General features: G+C 36.1%; 2 protein-coding genes across 2 annotated transcripts; one reads left to right on the top strand and one right to left on the bottom strand.

Annotated features, from left to right (window-relative positions):
- The first annotated feature begins 9,116 nt into the window (after positions 1-9,116).
- Positions 9,117-12,387, top strand: LOC143565940 (squalene synthase 2-like). The gene is made up of 12 exons (XM_077052772.1): positions 9,117-9,311; positions 9,543-9,585; positions 9,671-9,760; positions 9,845-9,920; positions 9,989-10,058; positions 10,184-10,327; positions 10,401-10,652; positions 10,791-10,866; positions 10,940-11,028; positions 11,104-11,195; positions 12,001-12,046; positions 12,123-12,387. The coding sequence occupies exons 1-12, from the start codon at positions 9,117-9,119 to the stop codon at positions 12,201-12,203; spliced, it is 1,254 nt and encodes a 417-aa protein (XP_076908887.1). The 3' UTR covers positions 12,204-12,387.
- A 1,699-nt stretch (positions 12,388-14,086) lies between these two features.
- On the bottom strand, positions 14,087-17,517 carry LOC143565939 (SH3 domain-containing protein 2-like). The gene is made up of 9 exons (XM_077052771.1): positions 17,409-17,517; positions 17,008-17,133; positions 16,717-16,938; positions 16,548-16,649; positions 16,265-16,465; positions 16,109-16,171; positions 14,795-14,944; positions 14,637-14,711; positions 14,087-14,502 (listed from the first exon to the last, which is right to left on the bottom strand). The coding sequence occupies exons 1-9, from the start codon at positions 17,466-17,468 to the stop codon at positions 14,386-14,388; spliced, it is 1,116 nt and encodes a 371-aa protein (XP_076908886.1). The 5' UTR covers positions 17,469-17,517; the 3' UTR covers positions 14,087-14,385.
- Between the last annotated feature and the right edge of the window lie 378 nt (positions 17,518-17,895).

Below are 17,895 nucleotides of genomic sequence, written 5' to 3'. Positions count from 1 at the left end.
TTTTCCATCCAGAGCCTGTTGTACTATGTGAGTAAGAGGTTCTGGCCATGTATTCATTCGGAATGACATCGGGGAACATGGTACTTTCGAATATTTGACGAATAGAACTCTCCCCCTCAACTGTTGGAGCATTTTCTGAAGAGGTTGAAGACACGGTTTCAGTAACTTCTTCTGGTTGATTGACGGAGACGGGCGGAGTGACATCAAGTGGTTCTGTAAGATTATCATCTAGAATTGGAGATATGTGAGATACCGCATGTAGGTCTTCTTTCTCAGTATCTACGGTAGCACCACCTGAAATTTCCGTGTTGATAACCGGAATCACATTGAACGATTTGAAGAGTTCATTGTAATCGAACGGCCAGTCAGGACCAACATGGGCATCGGTCTCTTTTTCTTCCAACCAACGAACATCATATAATTCTATGTTGGGTCAAGAGTTTGACCCAAATGAGGAGATTTGACCTAAACGAAGAATATGAAAGATTGGAATCTTCTCAACCTCCTCAGAAACTGCTAAGTATTGAATCCGAGCACACCTTGGAACTCCGAGCAAGCTTTTACTTAGTCGAGTACGAGATTTTGCCTTCCGGGCAAGGTTTACTTCAAATAGTCTTCTTAAGTGGATATCCGAGCAAGGTATGCTTTTTAGTGATTTCCCAAGTAAGGATCACTGATTTGGCATCTCCGAGCAAGGTTCACTTTGTCAAGCAGGGTTGTTCTTCAAGACCAAGTATTTTACTCATCCGAGTAAGGTCTGGTTAACCAAGTCTAAGAAGCCAAGTAATTGGAAGACCGGGCAAGGTATTTATTAATAAATATGGTCCGAGCATACTTGATGAGTTAAGAGAATATTTCTAAAGTTATATCGAGTAAGGTTCAGCTCAAGCAAGGTACGGTGATTCCCGAGTACGCTTTGCTAATAAGTTATTCAATGACAAAGAGCTGAACAGGACCATAGAAGAACAGGGTTGCTTGTAAGGAGTCATCGGGCAAAGTCTGATAAATTCAAGAAGACTGAAGTCTACTCGGTGAATATTTTACTTGGTAAAATATTCTTTAAGTAAAGTCTACCCGGAAACTGATTCTCGAGTACACTTCTATGTTTACCAAGTCTGAAGGAAGATCGAGTACACTGCGTACTCGGAGACTGAAGATTAATGAAAAGCCTACCCGGAAGACTTGTTTTACACTTAGTTTTATTTTTGAATATGTAATTTGAATATGTATTATCGGATAGGGTTTCTAGAAGGAATGACAGTTGTCCTAGGTTGGCAGGCCTATAAATAGAATATTTAGGGCACGCCGCCACGGGAGGCAAGAGGCAGATGGACACATGATACGGATAAGACCGACACATTAATTGAGAATATTTTGTGTGTGCCGGCTGTCCTAGGATTCCTTATAAAACCCTAAATCGATTACCCCGTTTGTATGATTAACATTATATAAATGGAAATCTTTTGAGTGAATCCTGTGTGTGCCATCTATCTTTGAATATTTATTGCAACCGTATGTTTGTTATTGATTCCGCCTTTAACAAACGGTTATCTTTCTAAATATAGTAACCCGTCATTAACTCTCTTGTCAACACGATTAATTTTGTGTGAGTTATGACATGATTGATTAAGATCCGAGCCGAATTGACCATATCAAGAGGGACCTGACATTCTAAAACCTGCTTAGTTGACTTATTGTAGACTCTGTAGGCGGTATGACCAGCATAACCAACAAAATAACAATCATCAACTTTGGCCCCGAATTTTGGAGTTGACTCGAGATTCAATAGAGTACACGGGCAACCAAACGCTCTGAAATGTGCAATTGTTGGCTTATGATCATAGACAATCTCATATGGAGTTTTCATTTTAGACTTGTTTATTATCACCCGATTCTGAACATAGCATGGTCCTTGCTCAGAAGAATAATGGTAGTTTAGAATCACACAACATGGTCCTTGCTGCCTCGATAAGAGTCATGTTCCTCTTTTCAGCCACACTATTTTGTTGTGGTGTCCGAGCTGAGCTGTACTGACGAAGCAACCCCCCCCCCCCCCATTATGAACAAAAATAATTCAATGAAGCATTCTTGAATTCTGTACCATTGTCACAAAGAATGCCCTTCAGCTTCAGATTCAGCTGATTCTACATAAGCACCATGAACCTTTTAATAATTCTGCAGTTTCACTCTTATTTGACAAGAAAAATACCCAAGCAAAACGTGAGTAGTCATCAGTAATAACTATACAAAAAGAGCTACGAGAAAGACTCAAAACATGAATCAGACCAAAAAGATCCATATGCAGTAATTGAAAAACATATGAAATGGTATTAATCAATTTTGGCTTATGAGTTTTTCGACTGTGTTTACCCAAGGCACAAGCCACACACTTTTCAACAGTTACAAAATCTTTGACGGGTAAACCAAGCACCAAATAATTTTAGCAAGACGGTTTAAGTTTTTCACATTTGCATGACCAAGACGACGATGCCAAAGCATGGCATTATGTTCAGACACTTTTTAAAGCAAACAGGTTATTTTATCAGGAACATTTTTGTTCATGTCGATCACGTAAGCTTTATCTTTTCTTTGTGATCGAACAAGAATCCAGTCTTCTTGTGTGATGATACCATGTTTTAAAATTAAACACTCTTTCTTAGTGAAATGAGTTGAAAAACCTTTATCACATATCTGTGACACGCTTAACAGACTGTGCTTCAACTCAGGAACAAAATTAACATTTTCAAATTTCAGAACACCGTTACTTACAGTACCCTTCTGAGTGATCTTCCTCTTTTCTCATCCTGCAAAGGACACATACCCATCGTTAAAGATTTGAATATCGTGTAGCTGGGAAATATCTCCTGTCATGTGCCTGGAACAGCCACTATCAACATACCAAGGTCTGATGATATTCCTCCATAGTTGTTCCTGCACGATGTGCGAGATTAGTTAGACTTTGGTACCTAGTCCATAGTTACACTAGGTGATCCAGACTCATCTACGATAAGAGGAAGACCAATATACTTTATCTTGGTAAGAGGAAGACCAGTATAGTTTATCTTGGTAAGAGGAAGACCAATATCTAGGTACCTAGTCCATATTCACAAGATCAGCCTTATCATCTTTATCTTGTTTACCATACTTCATGCCCTTTACCTTTTCTTCCTGCTCTTTGGTAAGATGAAGACCAGTATAGTTTAAAATCTATGTTTTGGAGGCTTCCAGTTTAACGGTTAATTCAGCGATTTCCTGTTTGGCATCTTGGTGGTGACAACACTTTTTACTGAATTCAGACTTAAGGTTAGAAAAATCCTTCTTATGTGCTTCTATTTTATCTAGGAAGGCTTTCTCATTTTTCTTAAGTTTAGAGTTTTCCGATTTTACCACTTCCATTTCTCTAATCAAGTTATCATTGTGAAGCTTATCCAAATTTATCTTATCAATACAATCTTGAGAACATGATTGAGAACTTGCCTCAGGTGAGCTGGGAGAAGTGAATGCCGTGAACGCGAATTGAAGTTCCTTAACTTGCTCCTCAGCAACATTTTCTTCTTCAGTGTCTTGAACATGAGCATAGTTAGCAGTCTTATTGCTAATGTTAAGAGCAGCTATTTGATCAGCCCAAGATAATTGTTGAGCAACCAAACCCCTTTCACCATTTCTGGAGCTACCCCCAACTTCTCATCTAGTAATTTCCACTGGAACCAATGCCCTTTCCGTGTTTCCTTCCTTTGGTGGGTTGGTACATTCACGAGCATAGTGACCCGGCTCGTGACAATTGTAACACCTCAGAGTGTCCTTGTTAAAGCCCACCTTCTGATTATTTGGCATATTCCAATTAGTCCTTCCCGTTCTCTTAGTAAATTTCTTAGCCCGAAACACTGCCATAGCGATTTTCCAAGAGATATTCATTTCTTCTACATCATCTGGATGAATTTGATCAAGCTCAGCAGCAACTACAGGTTGAACCAAATCTCCAGCAGGGAATGCATTGTAGCAATTCATGAATCCCGCCATTAAAGCAATGTTCTCTTGAGCTTCCTTTGGAATAGAGGGAATCTGACTGGAATTCTGACCAGGAGCAACACCAGATGATTGGGGTTTAACATTAGCAACAGGAGATTGAGCAGGTTTAATGAAAAAGACCGGAGCTGGTTGCGGTGAGGTTGAAGTTGATTGGCTTTGAGTGGATTTAAACATTTGGAAGTTGCTTTGAGGTGGAAATTGTTGTTGTCCCTGAGTAGTCTTGAACATTAAGAAGTTGTCTTGTGATATGAGTGCATTATTGGAAGCAACACTGTAACCAGCTGCACTGTAGGAGTTTGCGTGGTTTATAGCACGTTGTTTGTCATCCATGTCACATGCCTTAATGATATCCATCATCTCGGATAATGACACCCTATTGAGATCTTTTGTCTTTTTGATAACTGCAACATTCATATCCCAACTTTCAGGCAGTGAGTTCACCAACTTATTGTTCATTTCAGCAGTTGCTAGATAGATGCTCGCAGATCTCATCTCAGTCACAAGGGCAATGAACCTCTAAAGCTAAGTCTCCAACGATTCTCCCAGAACATGATTAAACATATTAATTTTTTGTCGCAGCAGATCTTGACGACTTCTCTTCATGTCTTCATTCTCTTCATACACCTCAATCAATGCTTCCCACAGTGCCTTAGCAAATTGCAGTTCTCTAAAACCCAGGAAAATCTCAGGTGAGAGTGCCATAGTTAAATTTGAAAGTGCCTTTTCATCCTCTTCTACTTTAGCGATATCATCATCATCATACATCGCAACAGGCTTCACAACAATTTCTGTAGAGTTCTCTTGTTGGTAAGTAATGACTTGAGGACCCCTAACTATGCTTCTCCAAATTTTAGCATCTTTCATATTGACATATTTCTCGAATCGAAATTTCCACTCACTAAACCCCTCATGAGACAGCAGACGGGGTACGCGAGTAGTGGTTCCCATTATGGAATCCAATTCTTGGTGAAGTATGGCATTGGATGATACATTAGTTATTGAGTCCATTTTATTTTTAACAGTCCAATAGTTTTAAAATCCAAGAATCAAAGCCCAAACAAAATTTTGTCAGATCCAAAAGTGGAATTAAGTGAGATCAGATTATTTCAGCGTTGACAGAGAACTATTATTGTCCGAGAACACGCGTTGACCGAGAACACGCTTTGACCGAGAACAGCTCTTAATCTTGGCAGAGAACACTAAATATTGGCCGAAAACTCTTGATATTGGCCGAAAACGATGAATCTAGGCCGAAAACTCTTGAATTTGACTGAGAGCTCCTTGTTATAAGCCGAAAATGATGAAATACACCCAAGGACGCAGATAACTTGTTTGACTAGAAAATTATGGTAACAACCAAATCCCTATATTGATGGGATTTAAATTGTTTCCAAGGATAATGCAATCTTTGACCAAACCAGCCACTGTCCCTCTTCTCCGATCAACACTTCGCCGGTAAACAAATGGAAAAACACCGCGAACACTTGATCTTAAATCCGTTGATATCAAACTGAGCCTTGGATGGTTCAAAAGGCTCTGATACCAATTGTAAGTCCCGAAACCGGATCTATGCAATATGATATCAACCAACCAACGTTATTGCGGAATATAATGTAGGGTGATTCAAGAGAATCAATAACAAAACGAAGAACAAACACGATTATGCTTCAAAACACACGTTGTATTAGCGTCGGGTGCTTAAGCACTAGGTTACACAAACTCGTTCACGGCTATCTTCCTTATGAACGCCAACCATAAACCATCTTCCTTATACATGTTATCTATATATAAGGAAACAAACAACCTAGCCCAACAAAGCCCAAGCCCACCGAGATCCTTTTAAGGGATCTCGGTGGACATACACAAATACTTAAACACAAAATACATCAAAATGAACTAAGTACAAACCACTAAATGTAGACTCAACAAATCTAGTTGACTTTATCTCAACATAATAGTGATTGTAGACGAGTAGTGTTCATCTTATTGGTAATAAATGTATTTATCAAAATGATTTGGATTAAGACTTATAAGTCAATGGTGAAGCCTTGACGATCAAAGGCAAAAGAGTTGTGTTCCTTAAATGAATGAAAAAATTATTTATGTTCTATATACAATAACTTGTGAGACTTTCCTGAATATTAAGGTTTGGGGATTGTGAATAGGTCTCATAATTATGTCTAAACAAAGGGTTGAGTGTTTCAAAGTGATATTGTAATGGCTGTGAATGATCAGAATGATGCATCTTCTGTTCACATGCTAAAGTATTGTAGTCTAAAACATGCTAGACTAATACTTGTTAATTATGGTGCTTCATGGAGACTAATTAAGGTGAAAATTTGAAGCATCAACAACACAAATATTGTGTATAGACAAATTTAAAGAAATTTTCATTCAATATAAGGTGACAATGTAACTATAAGGATCTTGAGAAGACCTCAACTTTCTAGGGTTGCCTTAGAGAGTGATTTAGAAAACTTCTGGTGATGTTTGATAACAAACTTTTGACAAGTGTTTTTTATTAGTAAGCAATGATGAACTCATTGATACAAAAACATGGTCTTGTTCAAATCATGAGTGTCAAGTTGTCTTCATAAGTAAAGTTAAACAGACTATATCAAAATACAATAAATGTGGGGGAAGTCATTTAAGAAACTACTATTTAAAAGTGTGTAGAAATGGTAGTTGATATGATTTATCAAACTTGTGTAGAAAGGAAGAACCTTTCTTTATCCCATTATGTTATCCAATAGCACTTAAATGTAGAGGTGTCTTGCATTTGAACTTGGAAGGTTTATCAATGAGGATTATTGTAATCCAATCTAACATTGCAAACACATGACTTAGTGGAGGACAAAATGGTCGTAGTGCATAATGGAGATGTGTTTGCCTTAATGATAAGTGTATCTTACAAGACAAATATTATAACCAGATTCAGGTGGCCACTGAGGTTATAGTCTTACAAAGTTGACAACAGAAAAAATTAACTTATAAGTTAAGAACACATCATGACAACAGATCTCAACTATGCAAGTTATTTGTAGTGACTAGGCAGAGTCAAAGATAATGTTATGGATCCAACAACCTGAGGGTTTAGTAGAGATCAAGTTGTGAAATTAGACTAAAGCCCATGAAAAAGGGTATATAAAGGAAACCTAACTTAGTTGACTGGAGATCCCAAAATCTAAGTTCAATAGGACAACCTAATTATATATCTAAGGGTGGTCACTGTGGGGGCGTAGCTTATGTATAGGTTGACACATAAGCTTATATATATATATATCCTCCTAAATTATAAAGGGAGTCTAATTACTTTCTAGTCCATTCCTATAACAACAGTGACATGTTGTGAGGCTAAGCATAATATATGGTTAATGATTTGTGTAAATCATTATAACCTTAATGCTTTAAATGATTAATGGAGAACCACCTATGTGAAAGAGAAGTGGGGTTGCTTCGTATGAAATTGTGGGGTGTGCAATTCCTATAGCTTTCACAGAACCAGGCTAGTGTTCCAGGACCATAGTGGACACAACAATGAGGGGATGTGCCCGGCTAGGGAGAGTATTGTGTGAAGTGTATTGTCATATACACAAATGGGGGTTTATTAAAGGACATCACATCTACTAACCGCTAGGAGACTAAGTATGCTTCACAAAGAAAGGCTCAAAGCTAACACCTACCTATCCTGCAATACTCAACTGTCGAGATTCCATTGGATATCTTGTGTGTTTTGATCAATCTCCATTCATGTGGGGGAGTGTTGGAAAATATAATGAATGGATATTTGGTGGTTTTATTAAATATGACTCTTCAAGTGGTGAATTGAAGGCTAACTCTTAAGTGATGATTTATGTCTCTTAACTAGATCATTATGTCACTTTATTAGAGTTTTAATGTCTAATAATAAGTCTTTAATTAATAAGAGACTCTTCATCAATGCATGGATCTATATAAGAGTTCTTGTATGTCTCACTCAAAAGTGAGAGAAAGAATTCTTGGAGAATAACAATTGAAGACTTCATATGTGAAAACTTATAGAGGGGAGTACTTTCTACTTGTTTCCATCACCATCTTATTCTTTCATAAATTTTCTTTTCAATAACATCACTTTACTTAATGCAATCTTGGGTGCGAGTGCGATCTCCGGCAGTACACACACTGTTCCAGTTGTTGTACCATGGGAGACAGACGGCTCTTTAGTAGAGACCCGAAATCTGTTTTAAGGGAAACGTATTGAATATGTGTCTCAATACGCTCAACATATATTGTTTCGTTCATCTTTTGTTGCAGTCAACAGAGTTGGGTCAAGAACACGAATCTATAGCCATAACAAGGAAAACTAAGTCAAAGATGAAGATATTCAATGGGTAGACGACTCAAGTCAAGAAGTTTATGTTGAAGCTTTCACCAAAGACGTCGGCTTGAATATTCATATTTATATAAGTTGTATTACTTTTTCGCTTTTGTACACGGTATTTCCCTTATATAACGAGAGTATCGTTATATTAATTTTATTTTAATAAAAAGTGAACATATGTCCAACTTCATTTTTACTCTAAGTTTGCCTCTAATGAATTGACAAATTTTTATACCAACGAGAATGTCATGCAATGCTTTAAAACGACAAAATTAAAAGTTAGGGGCGTGGTGTGTTATTATTATTGTAACAAAAGTTAAAGCTACAAGTGTCGTAGTTAAGTTACAAGTACGAATTCTTATCAACCGGATTAAAATCCAGTTTGCTTTCATTTAACTTATATTTATAATTTGATATTTCATTAAACACAAAAAAATTCATGCATGATTTGGTTAGGCAATATTTAGAAGTAAACACGTGGTTTCCCTGATGTAACAATACTATTTCATACATATAAACTGACATTTATATATACACATTTCATTCCTAGGCTCAAACCATTTAAACCACAATCGTAACGGCTGGCTGGCTGGCCTATTTATTATTAGTATTATTATCATCCTTCCCAACCAACAAGAAGGAAAAAATAGAGAAAATTAATTCATCTCATTGATCCAATATATATTCCGATCTGCAAATTGGTAATTGGTTAATTCAGGAATTAAGAATGAGAATCATAAAGGAGATGTTTGAGCACCCGGACGATCTGTATCCGTTGTTGAAGCTGAAGATGGCGGCCAAGCAGGCCGAGACGCAGATCCCTACCGAGCCACATTGGGAATTTTGTTATTCCATGCTTAACAAGGTTTCAAGAAGCTTCGCTCTCGTTATTCAAATGCTAGGAACCGAGCTTCGTGACGCTGTAAGTTTCATTTTATTATGCATGCATGCATGCCTTCCCTTATGTGTTTATTTCGTGAAAACTCTACGTTTATTGTATCGATTTTGTGCATGTGGATGCATGAATGATTTTATGTTAATTGGGTCAGTCAAACCATTTGCATAATTAATTATATTTGCACTGATGAAAAGAATTCTTGGGGAGGCATATATGCAGTTAGTAATCTTTTGAACATGCATGCTTGTGATGCAGGTATGCGTTTTCTATCTGGTTCTTCGAGCCCTAGACACTGTTGGTATGTCCGTCCTGTACTATCTCTTTGAATAATTAATATATATGTTGTTTTACACATTTTGGTTGTTTAATTACCTTTTGAGCAGAGGATGATACAAGCCTCGATACCATGGTTAAAATACCAATTCTCATGGAATTTCATCGCCATATCTATGATACTGATTGGAAATTTGAATGTCAGTATATATATTTGCTGCTAATTTCTTTACATCTCTAAATATAATAAATAAATAAATGATGTTCTTTTTTCATAAAATTAGGTGGTACAAAGGAATACAAGATTCTCATGGACCAATTTTGTCATGTTTCCACTGCTTTTCTGGAGCTTAATGACAGGTTGATAGATTGATTATATATAATAACATTACTGAATCAACAATTAACAACTATCTATTAATGTGCAGTTATCAGAAGGCAATTGAGGATATAACCATGAAAATGGGTGCCGGAATGGCAAAGTTTGTATTCAAAGAGGTACATATTATAACTGCTTCAACTTTTCAAACAATAATCTGTTTTGTATACTTGCTATGTGTTGGTTATTGTTTGCTACTTTAATATGTAGTTAAAATGCTCAGTGAAGATTTGTTATCCAACAGGTTGATAAGATCAAAGACTACGATGAGTATTGTCATTATGCCGCGGGACTTGTTGGATTAGGGCTGTCAAAACTCTTCCATGCCTCGGGAAAAGAAATGTTGTTTCATGATTCTATTTCCAATTCAATGGGCTTATTCCTCCAGGTAATATATAAATATATAAATAATGTTGTTTCAGGTCACTTGAAGAACTATAATCAATGTATTAACGGTGCAGAAAACAAACATCATCAGAGATTACCTTGAGGACATTAATGAGACACCCAAGCCGCGTATCTTTTGGCCACGGCAGATCTGGAGTAAATATATTGATAAACTAGAGAACCTGAAACACAGGGAAAATTCTTTAAAGGCTGTTCAGTGTCTGAATGAAATGGTGACAAACGCGCTACTACATATTGAAGATTGTTTAAAGTATATGTCCAACTTACGTGATCCCGAAATCTTCAAGTTTGGTGCTATACCGCAGGTATTTATTATCTTATTTAAGGTTTTTTCCTTATTATTTGTCCTGCATTGCTCACAAAGTTTTGCAATATCTATGATCAGTACGTAATATGAGTGTTAATAAAATTATGTGGATGTTTTAATGTTAATCTATGATCAGATTATGGCAATTGGAACACTGACTTTATGCTACAACAACGTTGAAGTTTTTAGAGGGGTAGTTAAACTAAGACGCGGTAAGATCACTGTTTCTTTCACCACATTAATTCTTCATGTTCAATTATTTATTTTCCGTGCTCTTGTTTGTAGGTCTTACTGCAAAAATAATAGACCGAACGAAAACCATGGCAGACGTGTATGGTGCTTTTTTTGAATTTTCATCAATCCTCAGGTCCAAGGTATTAATCAGTTTTATAATAAATTAATTTTATTGAAATTATATAAAGTTATTTCTGAGTTGTTGTTTTTACCAGGTTAACATGAAGGATCCAAATGCCAATACAACAATCAGCAGGATAGAGGCTATCCAAAGGATTTGCAGGAAATCGGGCACCCTTGACAAACGGTATGTTAACCAGTGTAAATGATATGCTAAAAGACAGGCGGGCCGGTTCGGCTGTGTTTAGGATTGCGTAGGCCTATAAACTAACCGGGCGTTCAGTGTTATGTTCGTTTATGAACAAACATGAACACATGTCCCGTCTGATCATTTATGTTTGTAAATGTTCGTTTATTTTTGTTATGTTCGCTGAGTAACGTCTGTTTATGTCCGTTCTTTCATTTACGTTCATTTGTAATCGTTATTTTATGTTTATTTGAATATTCGTTCAAATTAATCTATTACTAATACTAATTTGAAATAGTTACTTTTAAAATGTTGAATGTAGTGATGATGGTATATTAGACTTTAATTTGGATATTTACTTTTAGTTGGAATTCATTTATTTTCGTTCCTTTATGTTCACTTGTGTTGGTTTACGTTCGTGAAGCATTCGTTTATACTATTAACAAACAAACATAAACGAACACGTACACACTCGTTTTTTTAACAAACGAGCATGAACAAGAAAACGTCATTCATTTAACTGTTCGTGTTCGATCGCTTGTTCAGTTAAAGTTAAACAAAACGAACGAGCATAACCCGTTCATTTAGGGTTGGTAATGTGTTGACTCAGACCCACACTCCTTTTGTATATTTATTATTATTATTATTATTATTATTATTATTATTTTTATGTAATTATAGAAATAATTACTTTAACAAATGGAGTTCATGAGGTTTGTGAATTTTAAATGCACTTGTGAACTTTTCAGCCCTTTTGACCCTGCTCATTAGAATATTAGCTGAATTTTATTTTTGTGTTTTGCAGGAAATCATACATATCTGGTGACGGGCCGAGCTACGTTCCAGCGCTGGTGAGAATTCAAATTTCCATTTTGGTCAACCAATCTGTTTCATCGTAACAATATATATACAATGATCTTAATGCAGATTGGTTTTGCTATTGTTATATTGGCAATTCTGTACGCGTATCTATCTCGACTCAACAAAATCAGTAAGCATGTTCAGTAAACAACCAACTTCTATTGTGTGTTCATTTTACGAACGGGTTATTTTGGACTGTGTTTTTATCTCAAACGGGTCAAAGAAAAAGTACAGCTAAAAGTGGAACGGGTCAACAAGGTCAAAGTTGTCTAAATGAGTCAAAGGGGTTGTAAATGGGCTGTGATGAAGTTGTAAACGGGTTGGAGGGTTGTAATAAACGAATTAAACATCAGGATAACCCAAGCACGGACCCTTTGTTAAACGGGCTAGACATGACAGCCCGAAAACTGATTATTTTCATGTCAATTACTGTGTCTAAATAATATTATTTTGCATAATCATAGTTACAACGTTAATCCTACAAACTATCTATTTATAGAAAGTTTATACCTGACAAAAAGATTTGCAAATCAAATTAACTTGACCTGGCCCGTTTTGACACAACCCTGTTACCAACATACATATGTAACTGAGACTTCCTTGATACCGAATGGGCACTGTTATGTAGGTGTATGATGCAATAACTTGAGGTCCGGGTTCTTCTTAAAGCCGTTGTGATACAGATATCGGATTTATATTACTTGTTAGGGTGGTAAAAATGATTGGATAGTTGATTGTTACATATTTGATTGATTTGTTAAAATGCAACTATTATTATATTATGCCTTCAAGATGCATTAAGCAACTAGTTTATGTACTCTCAGCATTTCTACTTATTGCTTGCAGTCGTGAGAATAATTGAAAAAAAAAAACAAATCTTAATAACTGAACCGGTCGTAGACTATAGTTTGGTTATGGTTTTCTTATAACAAACTATTATCGTTTAATTGTTCGGTTATTATTTTGTGTATAGATAACGGTGTCATGAAAACCAGCCTTTATTTATTTTTATTCTTTTTAGCAATGCAATGCTACAGAAAATGTTACCATTTGCTATGAGCAAGCTTATATCATCTTAAAATGTAATATCATATGCTTTTTTCTAAAAGAAAAAAAATAATAGTCCGAGCACATATAGATATTAACAATCCAGATTAATTCAATTGAAATAATGGCAAGCTTATTTCATGCGTTGACATCTTTGGAATTATTACAAGTTAATGAAATATTTACTGTATACAAATCTGTTTATTGACAATACAATGCACAAATCAAGGAATAGATTTGTATACAATAAATATTTCAATAACTTATAATACTTCCAAAGATGTCAACGCATCAAATAAGCTTGCAATTGATTCAAATAAATATAAGAGAATGATCAACCACGATATATGAACCACACTTTGAATAGAATGTTAAAATGGGCATAAATACAAGGAATACAATCCAGATTAATAATAATAGATAGATAGATAGATATCAGTGTTATTAGCTTACTAAATTGGAGATATATTTTAAATAGCTGGTTTGTAAAATAAATGTTATCGGGTTCATGAGGAAGCACACGGGTTTACCCGATTTGGGTTCGTTTTATGGATCGTGGGTGATCTGATTTCAAAAGGAAACAACGTGGATGAGGGAGGATTCGGTGTTCGGACCCTGACCTTGTCTGCGGGTGAGCACCGAACTAACTGGGCTAAGCTAAGTCACAGTAAATTCGGTAATAATAAAAACATTGTTCACAAAAACAACGGTTCATATCCTTGAAGAACCACATGTGCCTATTTTGTCACGCGTTGACTCGTTACCTTGCCCAGCCTGACCTGACCTGACCTGACCTGACCAGCCCGTTTTTTTTAATACGGTTATAATGTCTTTGTTTAAGTTTCAGGGCATTTCACTTGTAGTACATGCAACCAAGTGCAGACCGAAATCGAATGATAACAGGTTGTCTATTGGAACATAAAGATGATTTTATCCAAAAACATGCAACCATGTAGTTAATTATCGACATTGTAACAAATGAACAATGGCATTGTAACAAACGAAACCTCCAAGCATATTCATGATTCTTGATGTCCTTGCGCGATTGCTAGCCAAGACTTAAATATCAAGTTTTTCTTTTCATTGTAAAACCGGAGAAAGATGAAATCGAAATAATGTACATCAGGGGAAAACAAAAGATGTATAAGAACGAAAAATATAACAGTTAAAACAAAAGCATGTTCATATGTCTTGTTCGTTTTTCTTTTCTTTGTTATACGTTTGAAGACCAAAAACGCATAGAAAAAACATTCTTGAACCTCCCGCCAAAAAGACGTGAATCCTAAAAGATGTTTGTTACCTTGCTAGCAAGAACGTGTTCTCGTCTTTCAATGTACCCCAACGGAAACCAACCCGCTTTCCCTTTGCATTCACCTTCCGCCCAACCATTATTAGAAACCTAAAAAAAATTAATCACTTGCTTAATCAATCTATAAAATATCTTTTGTTCCAAAAATATCCCTCTCTCATCACCACCCAATTCAAATGGGGGACCCATTACCCGACCCAACCTGCCCAGTTTGATATGCTTACCTTTCTAATGATGACATAATCACCAACTGACAAACCGAGCTCCGAATCAGACTCAGCATGAAATGCGTGCATCACCTGAGGGAAAAACGATATTAAAACCTTTTACTATTAAATATTATTATGGTTAAAATTTGATAAACAATTGTGGATTTAGGTACCTCTCCTATAAAGTAATCCACCTCATCATTTGACCCGTTTGGCATCGGAGACGTAGAGGCGTTATTTACTTCTTCATATGACGGAGGCAGAGGTGTTTCCACTGGTGCAGTAGGCGGAGCTGCTTCAATTCTTTGTCTCTCGGATACCATCTACATATCGCCCAAAACCCATCAATCAAGAAATTATGGGGGAAAAATGTGTTCATGGGTCGGTTTTGCTAGAAAATGGGGGTAGTGAACGAGTCACACATGTAGAAATTGGTCACGAGTTAAATGGGTTGGAACTTGAGAATAGTGTTCCCAAACACTCAACTCTAAATCACTAATTAGATTATTAGTTTACCAATGCAATTTTATTTGTTGCTTAACACATTATTACTTACAATATGTTAAAAATCCGGAAAAAAAAAGCTAGCCCGTACTAAAAAGTATCAAATTTGACCCGACCCGTTTTGCAGCCTCTGTTTCATTCAGAAATCGCACTTCTTGAGAAGATTACCAAAATATTTATTATAATGATCATATAAAGATTCATTATCACTCTCATTTCTGGGTGGCGATTTTATTCCATTTACATAGAAAGGTCCAACTGGGACATATGTCTCCAACGTGTCAAATGGGTCAGAAATCCAAACCCAACAGGTTAGAAGTATGGATGCCAGGTAACCCGGTCCCAAACAGAAAAACATTTGAGATGGGTAGTGGGACGAGTACTCAGGTATACACTGGGTATCGTGGTAAGGGATTAGTTATAATATATTTAGTATGAAGTGATATCCACCCGATTACCCAAAACCAACCCATACCCGTTTACTCGCATCAAAACCGAATACATTAATAATTAATTATATAATCTACAAAGTATGATTAATAGTATTTTAAAGATGTTGAGACTTGAAATTATTAAATATATATAATTGTTAGGACTATAAGTACTTAATATTCCAAATAAGTTCTTCGGGTGAGTTTAAGATCACGTTTTCAGTAATGGGAATCCCGAAAAATAATTGTTATTCACATAAGATCATAAACGGTCAAACGAGTCGATACAAACAGGGATTACACACAGACCCAACAGGTCAAAAGTAGCATGTGCCCAATGGGTATGGGACTAGGGTTGCCAATACCGAGCCCATTTTCTTCTAAGTAAAAACTTCCAAAATAGTCAGACTTCTAAATGGCTATAGTAAAATGCTAGATTATATAGTTTGTAGTCATTTTAGTACATAAAATATTAATAAATCTCAACAAGGACAAAAAGTGTTGCTAGGTCACCAAATATTGACATTGTAAGAATAAAAATGTATTGCATACCTCGCTTTCAAGCTGATCCAAAATCTGAAGAACATTTTGGTGGTATCCACGCTCTGACACAATCTTACGAAGAAGAAAAAGTGGTTTCAGATACCACCTCATAAGACATGAATTAACATTTAAAAAAACAGATTAAAGCAAAGAGCTTTATTCTACCATGGAAATTAACCTCTGAAGGGTCATTTTTTGCTGTTGAGCTTCAACAGCAGCCATTGCTGATGCAGCTTCTCTTCCCAATATTGCCATATTGGATTTAAGATCTTGTAATTTTGATTCGGCTGCCTCGAGTTTCATAATCATGTCGGGATTTCCCGCCCCTTCTCGAGCTCTTGCTTGTCTTTTGGAAAGTTCAATGGCCTACCCGTTTTAAATGGAATTTTTACTATTATAATTCATAAAAAGATAAATGAAAGAGCGTAAAAGCCAATTAAGAAAAAACCTGGGCTTCAGCTTCTTGTCGCATTCTATCGTAGCGTTGAGCGAGATGCCGAGCGTCTTCAAGTGGTGCTCCCATTACCATTGCTCTTAATGGCTCTGCCACCTGTGCACAAATTGGCCATAATTACAAGGATACACATAAATATATATTGTTGAGAGATTTAAGAAACCTGTGTCCCAAAAGATTTAAGTAGGTTTCCCCGTTGTTTCTCCATATGGGCACGGGCTCTTGAGAAGTTTTTTGCAGCTCTAGATAGTGTAGTACCAGTAGTGCATGTATTCTCAACACCATATTTGCGACTATCTTCAGACAATTTGGTTCCTATTTCAAGTTGCTTGGAGCCAGTAACTATGTATCCTTCAACACCACGAACAATGTCCCTTTGAAAATGCTGAAAAGAATATTATTTTATTTTAGTTAATGAGAATAGAGAAATGTTAATAACTAATTAAAAGGAAACCTTGGCAGCACGTGTTGAAATGTAGAGTTTTTCAAGTTTCTGATGAAGCCTGAGTTCGGCCTCATCTGTGACAACATTGTCAGAAGTGCCGCCATAGCCAGCGCCACCGAACTGCTTGAAAACCGCCTGAAAACATTGAAGGAAAAAGCCCTAATTATCTTCACAGTTCTTGAGTAATCAAGATTTCCAATAAATAAAATTCTAAAAAGTCCCCAAATCCAAGTTGGCTGTAAAGTAGTAAGGGAGGGCTATTATTATTATTATGTTAGGGCATGAGAGTGCGAATTCATTCATCCATTGTATGAATGGATGGTTTAGAAAGACACTGATTCATTACATTTAGATTAAATCTACTACTATACATACATACATACATACATACATAACAATACAATACATACCTGTTGTTGTCTGGCAACCTGTTCTCGGAGTTTCGTCGCCTGTTTCCTGATCGCTTCCATTTATTATTATTATTACAGATCCACTGCTTGCTTCAATCCAATTCTTCTTTCTTACAATAATCGTCCCTACGATATCGGTTTTAGATATCAAATCAAATTATTCTCTGATAACATTCATTATTATACATACTTCATTTTTTAACCAGGAGAATGCCAGCGCGATGCAGCGGAAAACATATACTTTTGTAATCATGTAACAAATCTACGGGTGTTCATTATTTCGTTTTTAAAGTGTGAGATCACGAATAAGTTTGGTTTAATGGTTGAAACCAGAACTGATCGTACATATTGAAATGTTAATTATTTACTCGTTTAGTATTATATATGTTTTATAATATATATTTGATATAGTTAAAGAAAGTTTTATTTAATACGAGTAAACTCGTCTTTACAACATTAATTTAGCCAAATTTCCAATATGATTTTT

The sequence above is a fragment of the Bidens hawaiensis genome, unplaced genomic scaffold (assembly GCF_021521415.1).
Source record: "Bidens hawaiensis isolate Kalapana, Puna unplaced genomic scaffold, B.hawaiensis_p1.1 tig00022664_1, whole genome shotgun sequence".
Lineage (NCBI taxonomy): Eukaryota > Viridiplantae > Streptophyta > Magnoliopsida > Asterales > Asteraceae > Bidens > Bidens hawaiensis.
The sequence above is the reverse complement of the archived record's forward strand: the minus strand, read 5'-3'. Positions and strand labels throughout refer to the sequence as shown.